The 17,677-nt window shown below is 39.4% G+C and overlaps 1 protein-coding gene and 1 long non-coding RNA gene across 2 annotated transcripts in view; one reads left to right on the top strand and one right to left on the bottom strand.

Moving 5' to 3' along the window:
• The window catches only part of LOC125752223 (uncharacterized), a 39,023-nt gene extending 29,226 nt beyond the window's left edge, over nucleotides 1-9,797 (top strand). The window contains exon 4 of the long non-coding RNA XR_007401199.1: nucleotides 9,409-9,797. This is a non-coding gene — a long non-coding RNA (uncharacterized LOC125752223). The remainder of the gene's footprint in view (nucleotides 1-9,408) is intronic.
• On the bottom strand, nucleotides 1,694-11,576 carry KIAA1586 (KIAA1586 ortholog). Its single transcript, XM_049092212.1, has 4 exons — nucleotides 11,402-11,576; nucleotides 10,754-10,837; nucleotides 5,164-5,244; nucleotides 1,694-3,947 (listed from the first exon to the last, which is right to left on the bottom strand). The coding sequence occupies exons 1-4, from the start codon at nucleotides 11,420-11,422 to the stop codon at nucleotides 1,773-1,775; spliced, it is 2,361 nt and encodes a 786-aa protein (XP_048948169.1). The 5' UTR covers nucleotides 11,423-11,576; the 3' UTR covers nucleotides 1,694-1,772.
• Between the last annotated feature and the right edge of the window lie 6,101 nt (nucleotides 11,577-17,677).

The raw sequence follows: 17,677 nt of genomic DNA, 5'->3' as shown, positions 1-17,677 counted from the left end.
CGCTGAGCCACCCAGGCGTCCCACTTTGTACCTTCCTAACAAAACATATTTTAGGCTTTAATTCATAATTTTCTAACAATTTCTATTACTGAAATATTTTATTTTCTATCCAAAACCAGTTTTTTCATGTGAAAACCCAAGCTGTTTTATAGCTGACCAAACTTTTGCGAGCTCAACACTTTAAAAATTACAAAAATTTTTATTGAACCTTTAATTTTGATTTCAAGTGACTAATTTTCAACTTGACTTTCAAAGATTTCATTCATTATGCATTCGCTGAAACTCAGTATTTTCCTCTGTGTTAAATATCTGCGACAGCCAACTGTAATTACCATTCATCATGAAATCTGTAACTTAATTCCAGTTAATTGTTCCAGTTGTAGTACTAGCTTCTGCATCTCTACTTCTTTTTCAGTATGCCTTCATTTTAAATTAAAAAATGAGTATTCGGGATCCCTGGGTGGCGCAGCGGTTTGGCACCTGCCTTTGGCCCAGGGCGCGATCCTGGAGACCCGGGATCGAATCCCACGTCAGGCTCCCAGTGCATGGAGCCTGCTTCTCCTTCTGCCTATGTCTCTGCCTCTCTCTCTCTCTCTCTGTGTGACTATCATAAAAAAAAAAAAAAAAAGAGTATTCATGTCTGAACTAGAAAAATAAGTATTTTAATGATCAATTATGATTTATAGAAGTATCACTGTAATTCCTGTTATCTGTATGAAATGCTCAGGTAAAGATTCTATGTTACATTGATTCATAGAAAAAAATGTGCACTAAATCCCATCTGTTGACATCAATTCAGTGATGTTTTTATGTAGTATTACACGACACAGGAGTTTGACAGGCATACTACAATAATCACAAGCAAGGTAACTATATTTTGAAAAAAATTGAATTGAAAATATTTTAATTGCTTTTGTTTTTTAAGATTTTATTTATTCATGTGAGAGTCACAGAGAGGCCGAGACATCAGCAGAGGGAGAAGCAGGCTCCCCATAGGGAGCCTGATGTGGAACTCAGTCCCAGGGCCCCAGGATAACAACCTGAGCCAAAGGCAGATGCTCAACCACTGAGCCATCCAGGTGTGTCCCTTCAGTTTTTTTTTTTTTTTTTTTTTAAGATTTTCTTTTATTTATTGAGAGAGAGAGAGAGAGAGAGAGAGAGGCAGAGACACAGGCAGAGGGAGAAGCAGGCTCCATGCAGGGAGCCCAATGCGGGACTTGATCCGGGGTCTCCAGGATCACACCCTGGGCTGCAAGTGGCGCTAATCCGCTGAGCCACCCGGGCTGCCTCCCTTCATTGCTTTTTTATATTTAATTAAATAAAAAAATTCACTTAGTCCTACTGAGCTCATTTCAAGTGCTTAATGGCCACACATACCTATAGATTACTGTATTAGCACAGATACAGAAATGAGTAAAAGCCAAAAGGCTTGCAGTTTTTATTCCATTTCTCATTTATTTTATATAATTTCCAGGGCTTAGAACTTACTGGATTGTAATTCTTTTGCAACCTTACTAAAAGTAAGACAGCAGAAATGGAAATGGTTGGATACTCTGTATAGGACTCCTTGGAATATACATCATGGTCCACTGTTTCAATCTCTAAAAAAAATTATAAAGCTCCTAAAAACAACAATCAAGTTCATCTCTTTGGAGAATGCCTTTTAAACAATGTGTTAATAAAAGTTTAACAATTGGCTTTCAAAAAATTTTTTAATATATAAAAGATGTGTAGCACACAATTACAAATGGTAAAAACATATACAATATCCTTTATTGTAAGTTCCATATAGCCAGCTGATTCTCATAGGTTTTTGTTGATTTTTGCCTAACTCTTGTATCTGTAGCCAACCTATGATTACAATTTGACCAGGACTTTACAAATGGTGTTGCATCCCAATCTGTTAACTCTTTCCCCAATAAATTTATTGTCATTAAATCTGATATGTGATCTATTGTTAAACTATTTCTCACCCTTGTACAAATTATATTCATTAAATTGAATCCTCTTTCAGCTTCAGCATTATTGATTGCAATAGTGTTAACTATCTTTTTAGCTTTCTGTATAGTTGTTGGAATGGAAACATTGTTTGATTTTATATTATTATTTACAAATTCCCGAAAATCACTCAAATCAATTTCATATTTTAAAATTTCACATAGATGAAATAATTTTTTTTCACCAGCTATCCATGGTGAAGTTACTTCTTCATAAGGCCATGCAGAAGGTTCTAGCAAGTCAAAATAATCAAAAATACTTTCATTGTGGTTTCTGTCAGATACAAGGCGTAAGTGCATGTGTTCAATTATATTTTCTAGTAACATACTTCTAGGAAGAGCATTAAATTTATTATTTTTATTAAATGGAATATCTTTAAACTTATCTGACTTAATCAAACCTTCAATTTGAGACTCATGCTTTCCAGTACCAATTTTTAAATTTTCCAAAGCTCTTATGGTGCGTTTGATTAATTTTTGTGCTTTTTGAATATTAGTTGATCTTGACTGTAATGCAGTTGAAAGTAGTGAAAATTCTTCAAGAATGTCAATCATTAAAGCCAGGTCTTGCAAAAAATTAATGTTAGCTAATCTCTTTGCCAAACCAGAGTGAGAATTAGAAAAATGCATATATAATACAGGATATGCATGCCATACAGCAGTAGCCGCTTGTAAACTACATGCCGCCCATCTTGGTCCCATTACCCGGCCAATTTTAATAATTTCAATTTCAAGATCTTTAGCTACAGTTTCTAAAAGCTTGTTTTGATTTTTATTAGACTGGTGATAAATGGAATAAATTTTATCAAGAAATAGTTTAAAATGATTAACTTGTTTTATTTCAGATATTGAATCATCAAGTGACAAATGCAATCGATAGTTTAAACAGTTCCAAATAATGATTTTAGGAAAATTTTCTAACAACTTTGTAGCTACTCTAGACTTTTTTCCCAACACTGTATTAGCACCATCAGAACAAAATGCAATTAAGTTTGCTTTCAAATATTCATCAGTAAAGCCACAATCATTTAAAGTACTCAATACTGTATTGAAAATATACTCTGCTGTGGTTGACATCAATTCTTTTAAAGCAACAAACAACATAACTGGTGTGGGAGCCGAATGAACTGTGCACTGGAGATAAATCACTAGAGTGCTTTTCTTTGAAACTGTAGATGCCTCATCAATTATGATGCAGATTTTGGCATTTTCTTCTATAATATTCTTAAATATCTTCATTTTCATTTCTTTTGCGATGTGTTCTGCTATTCTTGTTGCACTGTATCGCGTATTTAAACAGTTGACCTCTCCATTTTTCTCTTGTAATTCTACTGCCCCCTCAATATCAGATAAAGGTCTATTATGTTTTACTAAACTGTAAACAGTATTGAAAACTTTTACAGTAGCATCAATATTTTTATTATTTTGTTTATGCACTAAATTAGAAATTGAGTCATTAATTGATTCCTTTAACAAATCCTGGATTTTACCATGGGCTTTAGAAACATCATGTTCCCTAATTTTCTTCCGCAGAGAAGCTTGTCTAGTAGTTTTATTACTGCCATTTGGAGTTACTAAATATGCAATCCATTCCTTGGACACATGGACATGCTTTTCTGCTTTCGATCCCAAATGCCGAACTGCTGAACAATCTTTACATCCTAATTTACCTTCTTTTATTTCAAGCCATTTGTATTGTTCTGTAAACATCAATGCTTGTTTTTCATTCCAACAATCTGGAAGCACAAGATTATCTGTTTCTTCCTTTGATGAACATGATGGATTTTCTTCAGTGATTGGCTGTTCAACGTATTTGAAATTCGGTTCCTTTGACTTAGACAATTCACATTGACTTTTGTTATTACTACTTTCTGTGTCTGTTTTCACCTTCTTCACATTTAAAAAACGCAAAAAATCTCCCTGCCGTTTTGGCATTTTAGGGAACAGAATCTGAAAAATAATTTTACATATATAAGTAAAGCTCTTGACAACACTTTAAGGGTTAATGTAAAAACTTCTGCTAGTGATTTTAAATAATTTTAGAAATAAATTTTGAATTAAAATACTTACCTTGATTTTTGGTTTGTACCTATAACTTCAATATGACTTGCTATTTCTTAAAAAATTCACTATCATTTTTTTTTAAGTTCGTTTACTTTTTTAGCAATCTCTACACCCAATGTGGGGCTCCAACTCACGACCCTGAGATCAATAATTATATGATCCTCCTGACTGAGCCAGCCAAGGCACCCGTTTTTAAAATTTTATAATCAATAATGTTACAAAATCAGACTATGTCTGATTATCATCCAATTGGACGAAGAAGTTGCTCATATGATTTACAAATGAGTATAGTTCTTTTTTTTTTTAAATTTATTTATGATAGAGAGAAAGAGAGAGAGAGAGTGAGGCAGAGACATAGGCAGAGGGAGAAGCAGGCTCCATGCACCGAGAGCCCGACGTGGGATTCGATCCCGGGTCTCCAGGATCGTGCCCTGGGCCAAAGGCAGGCGCTAAACCGCTGCACCACCCAGGGATCCCCAAATGAGTATAGTTCTAATGTGAAAAGTGGTTAATATTTTTCCTTAATAAGACGAAAAGTGAAAAAATGAAGATGTATACCAGAACACTACCCACTCATCAATATCAATATCTTTGTTAAATTAAAAAAGAATTTTCAAGTACTGCAAGGTTTCCTCAATTTTTCATATAGCATACAGTCTAGCAATTTAGAGGTGTATCAAATTTTTGGGCTTAATCTGCATAAACATTTTATCCATCACTTTTTAAAGTTTACATAATCAATAAATAATACATCAAGCCCCAAATTGTAGTTTGACATTTCCCTTGGTGTAAGTATTCTAATTATGTTGCAGGAGTGTGCTGTTATATAGTTTTTTTTTACCATTCAGATACAATAGGTATAAGTAACCTCAAATTAAGATATGATGAGTTTTGAGTATTTTCTACCTTAAATATAACAATTTATTTCCTTGTAAGTTTATATACTTTAATCTTTTTAATATACTTTAATTTTAATAATGGTTTACAAAATTAGCTCACAAAACTGAAAAATCTAACAATCAGTTCTTGCAAGCCAGTTCAAGCCACTTCCAACACACTTTGCACTTACGGAACTGAAAAACCACAAATATAACATACTTACATCATTATGACAGGTGCTAGGCTTTTCATTATCACTACAGACTAGATAATTGTATTCAAGAACACATTTTGATGGTCCTTCCTAAAAAAGAATTGATTAAATTTACAAGTCATGAAAACCATTCAAACCAAACTTGCATCTATAATCAGTAGGTTTTTGTTGTTGTTCCTTAGAAAAAGTCTTACAGGTGGCACAAAATAATCAGAAACAAAACCAGCACAGAAAAAGACTCAGAGTAGATGAATAAGTAATGATAACAAGACCCAAAGAGAAACTAAATCTACATAGAGGAATAAAGCCATGTGGATTCCTTAGGAAATGGGAAATAGTATAGGGAGAGCATTAAAAAGACTTATCACGGTACTATTTTTTTTTTTTTAACTAGATGACTACCAATAATCTTTTAGATATCTAAGCTCAAAAATCAGTTGTTTTTTTTTTTTAATATTTTACTTATTTATTCATGAGAGGCAGAGAGAGAGAGACGCATACACAGAGGCAGAGGGAGAAGCAGGCTCCATGCAGGGAGCCCGATGTGGGACTAGATCCTGGGACTCCAGGATCACACCCCAGGCCGAAGGCAGACACTCAACCGCTGAGCCACCAGGTGTCCCAAAAATCAGAATTCTTAAATAGCTCTGCTTTATTCTTCATAGCCTTATACAAACAAACATCAACCCCTGAGTTTCTCAATTCTTTCTTTACATACATACTACCTGCAACACACACTGGCCCTAAATACCTGGGTCAGAAACCTAGATCAGGAACATTAGAGCTGGGTTTCAAGATCAGCAAAGTATTTAGTGTGGGAAGACTAGTAACAAGATAATCCAAATAAATAGGTATGTAGTACTAAAATAGGGTGAAGGCAAGACCAACAATCAGGAAGTACGCTATTCTGTATGTATATTACAATAAAATTTATATCAAAGGTAAGAGCTCTTTTTATCTACAAATTTTTATCATTCCTTTCAGCATATTGTGTTTATTTAGCTGCATCAACATATAGATGGTATGGTAGAACACAAAGAGGATGCTATGCTATCACGTAGACTGAAGGCTGGAAAGAGATTTATATGGAGACTAAGGAATCCATAATTATAGATACATTAAGTAGTAACTTTTTGCATCTGAAGAACCCTCACTCAGAGAACTGTACCCAACAGCATTTCATCTTTATTGGGTGGTACTGTAAAAAAGCAGAGAAATAGGTATATCCTGGTGGATCCCAGCATACGATGGAGTCACAAAGAGAAGTAAATTCTGTCTCTGAGTGATTTTATTTTATTTTTATTTATTTTTAAAAGACTTTATGTATTTATTCATGAGAGACACAAGAGAGAGAGGAGAGACACAAGCTGGAGCCTGATGCGGGACTTGATCCCTGGACCCCAGGATCATGCCCTGGGCCAAAGGCAGGCGCTAAACGCTGAGCCACCCAGGCGTCCCTCTCTGAGTGATTTTAAAGTAGAATTAAATTACCACTGTTTAAAAAAAAAAAAAAAAATTACCACTGTTTTTTGTGTGTGTGTGGCAATAGAGAGGTGCCTGGCTGGCTCAGTAGAAGCATGTGACTCTTGACCCACGGTGTAGGTTTGAGCTCCATGTTGGATGTGTCAATTAGTTAACAATAAAATCTTTTTTTTTTTTTTTTTTAAGATTTTATTTATTTGAAAGAGGGTAATCGAGAGAGAGAGAACATGAGCAGGGGAGAGAGTCAGAGGGAGAAGGAGAAGCAGACTCCTTGCTGAGCAGGGAGCCCAAGGTGGGGCTCGATCCCAGGACTCTGGGACCAGGACCCAAGCTGAAGGCAGAAGCTTAACCGACTGAACCACCCCAGGTGCTCCAACAATAAAATCTTAAAAAAAAAAACCCAAAACACAACAGAAAATTAAATAAAGGTAGTAGGAATATTTTTTACTCTCTTCTGATACTTCAATTCTACTTAGAGCATACAAGCATACCTCTGAAATACTACAGACCACAATGATAAAGTATCACAATAAAGTGAATCAAATGAATTTTTTGGTTTTCCAGTGCATATAAAAGTTATGTTTATACTATACTGTAGTCTATTAAGTATGTAATAGTGTTATGTCTAAAAAAGGTACACAGCTTTATTAAAAAATACTTTGTTGCTAAAAAATGCTAACCATCATTTTCAGTGAGTTATCATCACTGATCATAGATCACTAAAACAAATATAATAATGAAAAAGTTAGAAATATTGTGAGGGATCCCTGGGTGGCTCAGTGGTTTAGTGCCTGCCTTTGGCCTGAGGCGTGATCCTGGAGTCCCGGGATCGAGTCTCACATCGGGCTGCCTGCTTGGAGCTTGCGTCTCCCTCTGCCTGTGTCTCTGCTTCTTTCTCTCTCATGATTTTTTTTTTTTTTTTAAAGACACAATTATTCAGCATCAAGATCAGACTTACATTTAGCAATCAACAGCATGGGTGCAAAAAAAAAACAAACAAGAAAACCACTACATTAAAACCCTTTGTTGGAATGCTTTACACTTTCCACAGAACAGAAACTAAAATAATTTGTTATATAATTAGTCACAAATACAGTCCTCGAGTTTTTTGCCTATACACATGAGTATTGTCTAAAACATGTCTTTGTAGCAGCTAGGCCCTGCCACCACTGTACTTGGCTGAGTTCACAAATCTGTTGTAACCTGTAGCTTCCCTGTCACTTCTCTGGCTCTCCTCTCCTGCTAAGCTTTGTTTCCTGGCAGTAATTAACCACAGGGACCAGAGCTTCTGCCTCCAAAATTTCCTCCTTTCATGGATCCAAAATTTGAGGTTTGATTGTTGTACTGCCAAAATCGTTATAGCTTCCACCACTTCCAAAGTTGCTTCCATCATTACCAAACCCATTCTAGCCATCCCCATTGCCACCATATCCACTACCACCTCGACTGCCCCGGAAGCCACCTCAACCACTGAAGTACCCTCCACAACCAAAGTTGTCATTCCCACCAAAACCACCTCCACAACCACCACCAAAGTTTCCAGAACCACTTCGGCCTCTTTGGCTGGACGAAGCACTAGCCATCTCTTGCTTCGATAGGGCTTTCCTTACTTCACAGTTGTAGCCATTCACAGTATGGTGTTTTTGAATGACAATCTTGTCTACAGTCATGGTTGTCATATGTCACAAAAGCAAAACCTCTTTTTTTGCCACTGCCTCGGTCAGTCATGATCTCAATCACTTCAATTTTCCCATACTATTCAAAATAATCTCTTAGATGATGTTCTTCAGTGTCTTAATGCCACCAACAAAAATATTTTTTCACAGTTAAGTGGGCACCAGGTCTTTGAGAATTTTCTCAGGAGACAGTCCTCTTTGGTTCCACGACTCTTCCGTCTACCTTGTGCGGCTGAGCATTCATGGCTGCGTCCACCTCCTCCACAGTGGCATACGTGATGAACCCAAAGCCTCTGGAGCGCTTGGTGTTGGGGTATCTCATTACCACACAGTCTGTAAGCGTCCCCCATTGCTCAAAATGGCTCCTCAAACTCTTATCAGTGGTTTTGAAGCTCAAACCTTCAATGAAGAGCTTCTGCAGTTGCTCAGGCTCTTTAGGAGACTCTGACTTAGACATGACAGCGGTGAGAGGGGAGACTTTAACGATGCTTACTCGGCAGTGTCCAGGGGCAGAAAGTCTCTCATGATTATATAAAATATTAAAAAAAAAAAAAAAAAAACTGTATGAATTGCTGAAATGTGAGAAAGACACAAAGTGAGGAGATGCTGTTGGAATAATGGTGCCAACCAACTTGCTTGACACAGGATTGCCACAAACCTTCAATTTGTAAAAAATACAGTATTTGCAAAGCACAATAAAATCAAGGGCAATAAAACATGGTATGCCTGTGTAATTTGCTTCTCCTTATGGAGCTGTCCAATATTGGATCCTTTTTGGAAAGAAAACTAATAAGTTCTATCAAGTTGGATGTACAAAACTCTGGATGCAAATATACAAAAGATTATACTTTAAGTTAAATTTAGAGATTTTTAAGCCTCAACTGAAAGAAAGCTGATGCGTTAACTCAGTAAAAATTTGTGATAATTTATTCCAGAGTATATAAACTTACACCCAATTATGTTTCCAATCTTAATTTTGTAGATTCCTTTTCTCAAAGGAATGTGTCATAACACCTATGTCACTCCTAGTTCTACTTGCACAAAATAGCATCAAGATTATAATGTCTCATTCTTTTTTTTTTTTTTTTTTTTTTAGATTTATTCATGAGAGAGACAGACAGAGACACAGGCAGAGGGAGAAGCAGGCTCCCTGTGAGGAGCCTGATGTGGAGCCTAAGACCTTGGGATCATGACGGGAGCCAAAGGCAGATGCTCAACCACTGAACCACCCAGGCGTCCTGTCATTTCTTTTTTATACTATACTCAGGAAGAACCAAAATTATTTTTCCCGAAGACCCATGAAATATTCCTTCCAAATACTTTTCAGTACAAAAAACAGACACTGTGGCTCTTCAATTTCCATAGCTACATCACTTAATCCACAACACAGGGAAGGCAGAATCAACATACAACTTCTCTTGGTACCCCTTTATTTATAAGGTCTTGGGTATCAAAAAAAAAAAAAAAAAGAGGGGGGGTTACTATATGTACTGTTAACGGGGAAAAATGTCAAGGAAATGTTCTTGCAAAGAATTTCTCTACCACACTACTAGGACAAAAAACCATGTGTTACTACCACAATGTTTAAAGATGGGATTTTATTTGATTTAGAGAACAACTGATATTTGAAAAAGAAAACTGTTTTTATCAAGTTGCCCTAAACCTAGAGAGTAATTAACAAACATTAAACAGGCACTCATTTAAAGAAAAATTATACATCTTTAATAGCAAACTTCAACTAATTACTGCTTTGGAAAAGTTTTTAGCTACTAAGATACCACGTTAAACAGTGTCTTTGTAAAACTTTAGTTTTGGGTGAAGACCATCCCAAAATACATCAGGACCCCTTTTCCCCTAAACCAATACAAAAGCATGGTTCAGAGAGCCATATGTCCCTTGGTAGAGATTCCTGGGTTCCGCCTTCAAATTCTGATTCAGTAGATGTTGTACTTGCACTATGCTGTAACATGATGATGTCAGAGGTGGGTGAAGTCTTCAAGCTATTTGCCTTCATGTCATGAAACTAGAGAACGCTCAGATTTTGAGTTCCTGCAACCCTTCTTGTTTTCTACCTCCTTCCTCATCTGTTAGCGGCCCCTTCCCTCGAACCTGCAGGTCATCTCTTAGAGGACACTCTTGAGAGACCGGAACTTTGCGTAGGTTAAGCATAAAATGGCGCTAAGAAGGCACAGGAAGCATGATTAAATGTGAGGCATGTTTTTTCGAACAGTCTTTGCGGTGTCCAGTGCAGGTGCTCAGAGACCTCCTCTGGTCAATTTCCTAACCCTACGCCAAGCCCCCAAGTGTCTGGTGCACCTACCAGACCTTCATACACGGCGGCTCAATGGAGAACGCGCAGGTGAGGTATCCTCACATAACGGGCTTACCTAAACGCACGGTCTCGGGATTCCGAGGAAAACCCGAATATCGTTGCTACTTACGCTAACAAACTGAATGTCATCTTCGTTTTCATCCGTCGTTGCCTCAGACGCCTCGGGCCCAGCTGGAGGGACAGATTCTATCATCTATAAAAACAAGCCAGGACACGCTTAGCTATGCAGCCACAGCCTCGGAGGAAGAGACTGTCCCCGAAGGAACGAAAACGGGGAGCGCTCTAGCAGCAAGCTCTCGAGGAAAGCGAGTGGAGCCGAGCGCACGCAGAGCCGATGGAGGCGGGGGATGCCTCTGCAGACGTGGAGCCACAGGCAGCGGACGCCGCCGGGAACCTCTCACCGGCCCCCGCGCATCCCCCCGTCTCCTCGAGGAGGAGGGATGCACGCTCCCCGCCCAGGGGCGAGCCTGTCTCAAAATGTCGCTCTCGCGGCCGGGGCAGCTGCCACGGGGAGCTCCGGGGCCGGCGCAGGGAGCCGGGGGCCGCCGGGCGGCCATTGTTGCCGCCGGGTCCTCCTTCACACCCGCACCGGGCCCGCCCGCTGGGCTCGGCCCGAGCCGCCGAGCCTCTCGCCCCGCCGCGGGGCTGCCGCCGCGCACCAGGCCTCACGCTCCGCCAAACACAAAGCCCTTCCCTTCCCGGCTCGGCTCGGCTCGGCTCGCCATGCCATGCCGCGGCCCGACGCCCGACCACTCACCTCCGACCCCGGGTCTCCCATTTCTCCGACGGCCTAACTGACAGCACCGCCGCTCCTGCGGGCCCCGCCGCCGCCGCCGTCGCTGCTGCGCCCGCCGCCGCCGCCGCCGCCGCCACGACTTGCCTTCCCGCCCAGCACCGCTTCGCGCCGCCGTGACCCGCCCCTGCGTGAGCGCCGACGCCGCCGACGCCGCCGAGGCCGCGGGCGGAAAGAGGTGCGAAACCGCGTCAAAAGGCGGAGCGACCTGCTGTGGCCCGCTCCACCCCCGAGCCTCTGTCGCGCAGTCTGGGCCCGCCTCCCTCGCGCCGCGCGGGAAGCTGGGAGTTGTAGTTCTCGTCGCTCCTGAGACTCACCCGCATATTTGAAGAGTGGGGAGGGGCTCTGAATGGTGGCTCTTGTGTTCCTCTAAGCTGTTACTGTACTAGCCTAGTATAATAGATGACGTTTCTCTCTCAATCAGCGTTTCCCTCTCCCTACCTTTTCTCTACTTTTTTCCTTTTGTACAAATACTGATCTAGATGATGTAGATTAGTGGTGTTAAAATGCTCTTTCTTTTTTTTTTAAGATTTATTTATTTATTTATGATAGAGAGAGAGAATGAGAGCAGAGACACAGGAGGAGGGAGAAGCAGGCTCCATGCACCGGGAGCCCCACGTGGGACTCGATCCAGGGCTCCAGGATCGCGCCCTGGGCCAAAGGCAGGCGCTAAACTGTGCTCAGACACTTTCTTACCAAAATAGTGGCCCACTTTTTTCTCTTCAATATTTACACACGAATGATTGTGAACAGGTACAGTTTATGAAAACAAAGGTTTACTGATAATAATTTTTTAAAAAAGATTTTATTTATTCATGAGAGACACAGAGACACAGAGACACAGGCAGAGGGAGAAGCAGGCTCCATGCAGGGAGCCGAATGCGGGACTCGATCCTGAGTCTCCAGGATCAACCCTGGGCTGAAGGCGGTGCTAAACTGCTGAGCCACCCAGGGATCCCCCACTGATAATATACTTTTTAAAGATTTTATTTATTTGAGAGAAAGCGAGAGAGCACAAGGGACGTGGGAGAGGAGATCAGACTACCCTAGGTGGGGCTCCATCCCAGGGCCCTAGGATCATGACCTGAGCCAAAGGCAGATGCTTATCTTGCTAAGCCACCCAGGTGCCCTCTGAGGATATTATTTAAAGTTTTTCCCCCTAGCCCTATGAGCCCAAGATCACCTAACAAATCTGTAGTCCCACAAATTTCCTTTGTAATTTTGATTTTGCTATGGCCTCCAATGAGTGAGATCATGCAACAGAGGAACTATGAGGCACATCACAAGACAAAGGAATAGAGTTATTTGAAAATTTTAAGAAAGGGAGGGAGGTGAAACAGTATTTTGAGGTACAAAGGCAGTTAGGTCTGTGTGCAAAGAGTTCATGTCACATCTGGGCTACAAAGTAGATCCAGAGTCCTGTTAACTTGGAAACTACAGAATTAACATAGATACTAATTGTTGACACAGAATCCCCCTATCTGTAGCCCTGCACTTAGTTTGGTATGAGGCTGGTTCTCTGTGTCACAATGACCAGCCAAAGGAGGGATATTTCATTCTTACCAATAGATTTTCAAACAACAAAGCTGTTACTCTATGATTTTAGAGAACAAATTTTCTCATTGTGTAAATAAGAAAGCAGTAGTCACCAAGGTCACCTTGCCTCTACAAGTGGGTATTTCTTTGGGAGAAATATTGTCTGTTAATTTTTCAGCTGACTTTATCTCTGTTACTTGAGTGCAGCAGATATTTACTTTCTCTTTTGGAGGCCTGTTTTTGCTGGTTTAAATGAGAACATGGCATTTGATTGCTTATGTTCCACAAAGTGCACTACAACTGCAGGTGCATCTGCACCAAATAAATTTGGGACTTGCAGATAAAAGTTGAGAAAAAGAAACATCTGCTAAGATGGTAGACCCAAAAGCTGCATGTAAATTAACCATTTTAAAACTTCGTAGATGTCTAGGAGAGATTTGCATTTGAACAATTTTTTAACATGCTGGTGAGAGCTCAGTGGAACACTACTGTGAAATGTTGCAGGTGAGACTCATTCAGTTAAACTCTTGGAAAACAAACAATAAATATGTGGCTGTAGCCCAAATACGTTCATGTCTTTCAATTCAAAAATTGTTGCAGGGATAGTCTTTTTTCTTTTTCTTTAATATTTTATTTATTTATTAGAGAGAGAGAGAGAGAGCGAGCATGATCACACATTGGGGGGAGGAACAGAGGAAGAAGGACAAGTAGACTCCGAGCTGAGCAAGGAAACTGCTGCAGGGCTCCATCCCAAGACCCTGACATATGACCTGAGCCAAACAAAATCAGACTCTTAACTGACTGAGCCATCTAGGTGCCCCTGGGAGAGTCTTTTTCATTTTAGGTATTCTAATAGGTGTGTAGCAATGTCACATTGTGATTTTAATTTGTATTAACTTAATTACTAAAGATGTTGAAAATCTTTTTATGTATATATATATATTTTTTTTAATTTTTATTTATTTATGATAGTCACAGAGAGAGAGAGTGAGAGAGAGAGAGAGAGAGGCAGAGACACAGGAAGAGGGAGAAGCAGGCTCCATGCACGGGGAGCCCGACGTGGGATTTGATCCCGGGTCTCCAGGATCGCGCCCTGGGCCAAAGGCAGGCGCTAAACTGCTGCGCCACCCAGGGATCCCCTTTTTATGTATATATTTGCCATCCATATATCTTCTTGGTCATGCCTGTTAAAGTCTTCTGCCCATTATTTACATTGTTTTCTTATTATTGAATTTTAAGAGTTGTTTATTCTGGATTCAAATTCTTTGAATATATTCAAATTCACATATTCAAATATGTGATTTGCAAATATTTTCTTCTAGTCTGTAGCTTATCTTTCCATTTTCTTTCTTTTTCTTTCCTTTCCTTTTTTTTTTTTTTTAAAGATTTTATTCGTTTGTTTGAGAGAGTGAGAGAACTTGAGCATAAGCTGGGGAGGGGAAGAGGCAAGAGGGAGAAGCAGATTCCCTACTGAGGAACGAGCTGAGCCCACTGCAGGGCTCCATCCCAGGACCCCTGAGATCATGACCTGAGCTGAAGGCAGCCACCCAACTGACTGAGCCACCCAGGTGTACAGGTTTATTTTGGAGAGAGGGAGGGAGAGTTGGGGAGGAAAGCAGAGGGAGGGAGCGAATCTTAAGCAGGCTTCACGCCCAGTGCAGAGCCCAAAGTGGGGCTCAATCTCACAATTCTGAGATATGATCTGATCCAAAATCAAGAAATGATGCTTAACCAACTGAGTCACCCAGGTGCCCTGAGGGAGAACTTTTAAAATAAGTGTTAGGTGTTTATGGGTCAGAATAAGTGTCTTTTCTCCTATGACAAAATAAATAAAAAGAAAGACAGTATTAATACTTTGATCAAGTGCTCTTCGTGGGTGTTTTGTGAAGTAGGGAACTGATTATAATAGGAAGGTTGGAAAAAGGGGATGTTGTTTGCTGATTGGTTTAGGGCTCAAAGCAAGTTTTCTTTTTTGACTGTTGCGGGGCGGGGAATGTATCCTGAGGCTTTACTTTGAGATCTGGGTCTGTTGTAGTGTTTTATGAATTAAGATGTTACAGGGGGCCTAGAAACTCATTTCTCATTCTCCTAATTTACCTTTTCCCTTACTTTGGGTTTTCCTCTGTAGGCAGACCACACTTACATAGAGGTAATGAATCTGCTAAACTTATGTATCTGAAACACAACAATACCTGGACTCTTAACTTCTCCTGCATTAACTTCCACATCTGTAAAATGAGGCAATAGATTCTATGATCCCTTTTAGTTTTTTTTTTCTTTTAAGACTTACTTATTTATTTGAGAGAGAGAGCAGAAGGAAGGGCAGAGGGAGAAGGAAGGAGAAACCCAAGTCAACTGGACTCCACATTGAGCATCGAAATGCTCTAGGGCTCCAGGCAGAGCCCAGGTCTTGATATAAGGGTTGTGAGTTCAAGCCCTGTATTGGGCTCCACACTGAGCATGGGGCCTACTTTAAAAATAAATAAATAAATAATAAAAATCCATTTAGAGGAATACATTTGTAATTATGACAAAAATAATCAGGAATTTTGTGAAAAAGAATACTGAATGATATTCACTTTTCTCCTGATTCTTTGCTAAAAAATATTTTAAAAATTAATAAATCCTAAAGGACAGCAATGCAAAGAAGAGTTTGGGTGGAAGAAGGAAGAGATATGTATTATCTCCACCATCATCAAAGGAATTATTATAACCAGGACTATCTGGGTCACTGTGAGTTTACATAATAGTATTTAATATAATACATATAATACAGATATTATATAAGATATATTATATGGTTATATATATTTTATAATTATACACTTTATATAAATTATATATAATTTATAAATATATATTTTATATGTAATATATCCCATATATATTTTCTAGAATTAAAAGCTCTAAGTATCCAGATTGAAAAGGACAATAATGTTTCCCTACACAATGAATAAAAAGAGATGCACAACAAAGCATATTTTCATTTCCCCGATTTTAAGGTATCAGGGAAAGAGATGATCAAAAGAAACTCCCAAGGAGGATGGGAAAGCATTTTCTGAATAAAAGAATGAGAATTAGGATTTCATTATGCTCCTAAAGCCTAGGGTTGTCAGATTTGGCAATAAAAATATAGGACATGTAAATAAATTTGAATTTAAGATGAATAAGTAATTATTTAGTTTAATTATATCCCAAATATTGCAAAGGATATACTAAAAAATTGGTTGATCATCTGAATCATATTAAACTGAGTGAGCAAATCTACAGTACCAACAATGGGTGTAACTCTGATGAGAACATCCAGGTAAGCATTATTTGCCTTTCCCTTACTCTAAGAAATCAAATAAAGCAACAAGGAGAAAAACAAAAGGCAACAGCAGAATGCCCTGCCCTGCCATATTTAGTAAAATAGGCAACAGATAATACCTGCAGAAACCAAGGACTTTTAAAAGTTACGTTAGAAATTAATTATACAGGGATCCCTGGGTGGCGCAGCGGTTTAGCGCCTGCCTTTGGCCCAGGGCGCAATCCTGGAGACCAGGGATCGAATCCCACGTTGGGCTCCCGGTGCATGGAGCCTGCTACTCCCTCTGCCTGTGTCTCTGTCTCTGTCTCTGTCTCTCTCTCTCTGACTATCATAAATTAAAAATAAATAAATAAAACTTAAAAAAAAAGAAAGAAATTAATTGTACAGAAATTGCAAGGAAAATGTCAAGGCCCCTCATGGGTGGCAGATCTCAGAAAGTACCAGTAAAAGTACACTTCCTGAAAAGGAAAAACTCATCCAAAAATGCAAACTCTATAACCCATAAATTTAACAACTGAAGGGTAAGGTAAGGTGAGTTTCAGCAGAAGTCATGAGGTTGGGATGCAGAGACAATGCACAGAGAAGATCTATCTAAGAGGGCTCCTGGCAGTGGATCTCAGAACAACCCAGCAGAATCTTACTCCATAAAGATCATGGGCTCCTTGGTAAGTGCAAGGGCTCTGTATTGTTTGCTGCTGCTGCTGAAGGGTCTGGGAATGCAGGGCTGGTGACAGAAATCCTTCCAGACTCAGCTTGGGTCAGAGGACCACAGGGAACAACCAGGGCTCCACAAAATACTTCTCAGAGGAGCCATCCTGGCTGGAATCAGTGGTCTCTATGACAGCAAAGAGAGGGCCTTTGAAAGGTCTGAAGCCTGGCAGGGAACCCTGGCCCCTCCCACCATCCATGAATGCAACTGCAAAAGCTGGACCAGAAAAACCATGTCATTATAAAATAAATGTTGAAGAAAGGCTATGGCACAACATCAGCACAAAGATTTTATAAGAAAAAATGTGAAAAGAGCTATAAGGACGATCGCATGAATAATACTAATGAGAAAAATAAAAGTGATGTCATAGAACAGATAAAAATACTGACCACATATTTCATTACAAGGTTAAAAAAAAGATTTTTTTTTTTAAGAGTTCCATCTACTAGGTAAAAATCTTAATGAAACTATCATCTCCATATAGGAAGACTGCGGACATACATGTAAGAACTTATACATTAGTAAGTTTTTCTTTGACACTTTTGTTAATTGCAGATTTAGAAAGTCCTTCTCTTTCAGATAACATAAAAAATATTTGTGTCTTTTATACGTTCGGTCCAATTTTTACATTTTATTAATCTTGCATTCTTTATGGAATATAGTTTGAAGTAGGAACATAATTATT

Source organism: Canis lupus, chromosome 12, assembly GCF_003254725.2.
Source record: "Canis lupus dingo isolate Sandy chromosome 12, ASM325472v2, whole genome shotgun sequence".
NCBI classification, from domain to species: Eukaryota; Metazoa; Chordata; class Mammalia; order Carnivora; family Canidae; genus Canis; species Canis lupus.
Note: the sequence above shows the minus strand (reverse complement) of the source record. Positions and strands in the feature narration are given on the sequence as shown.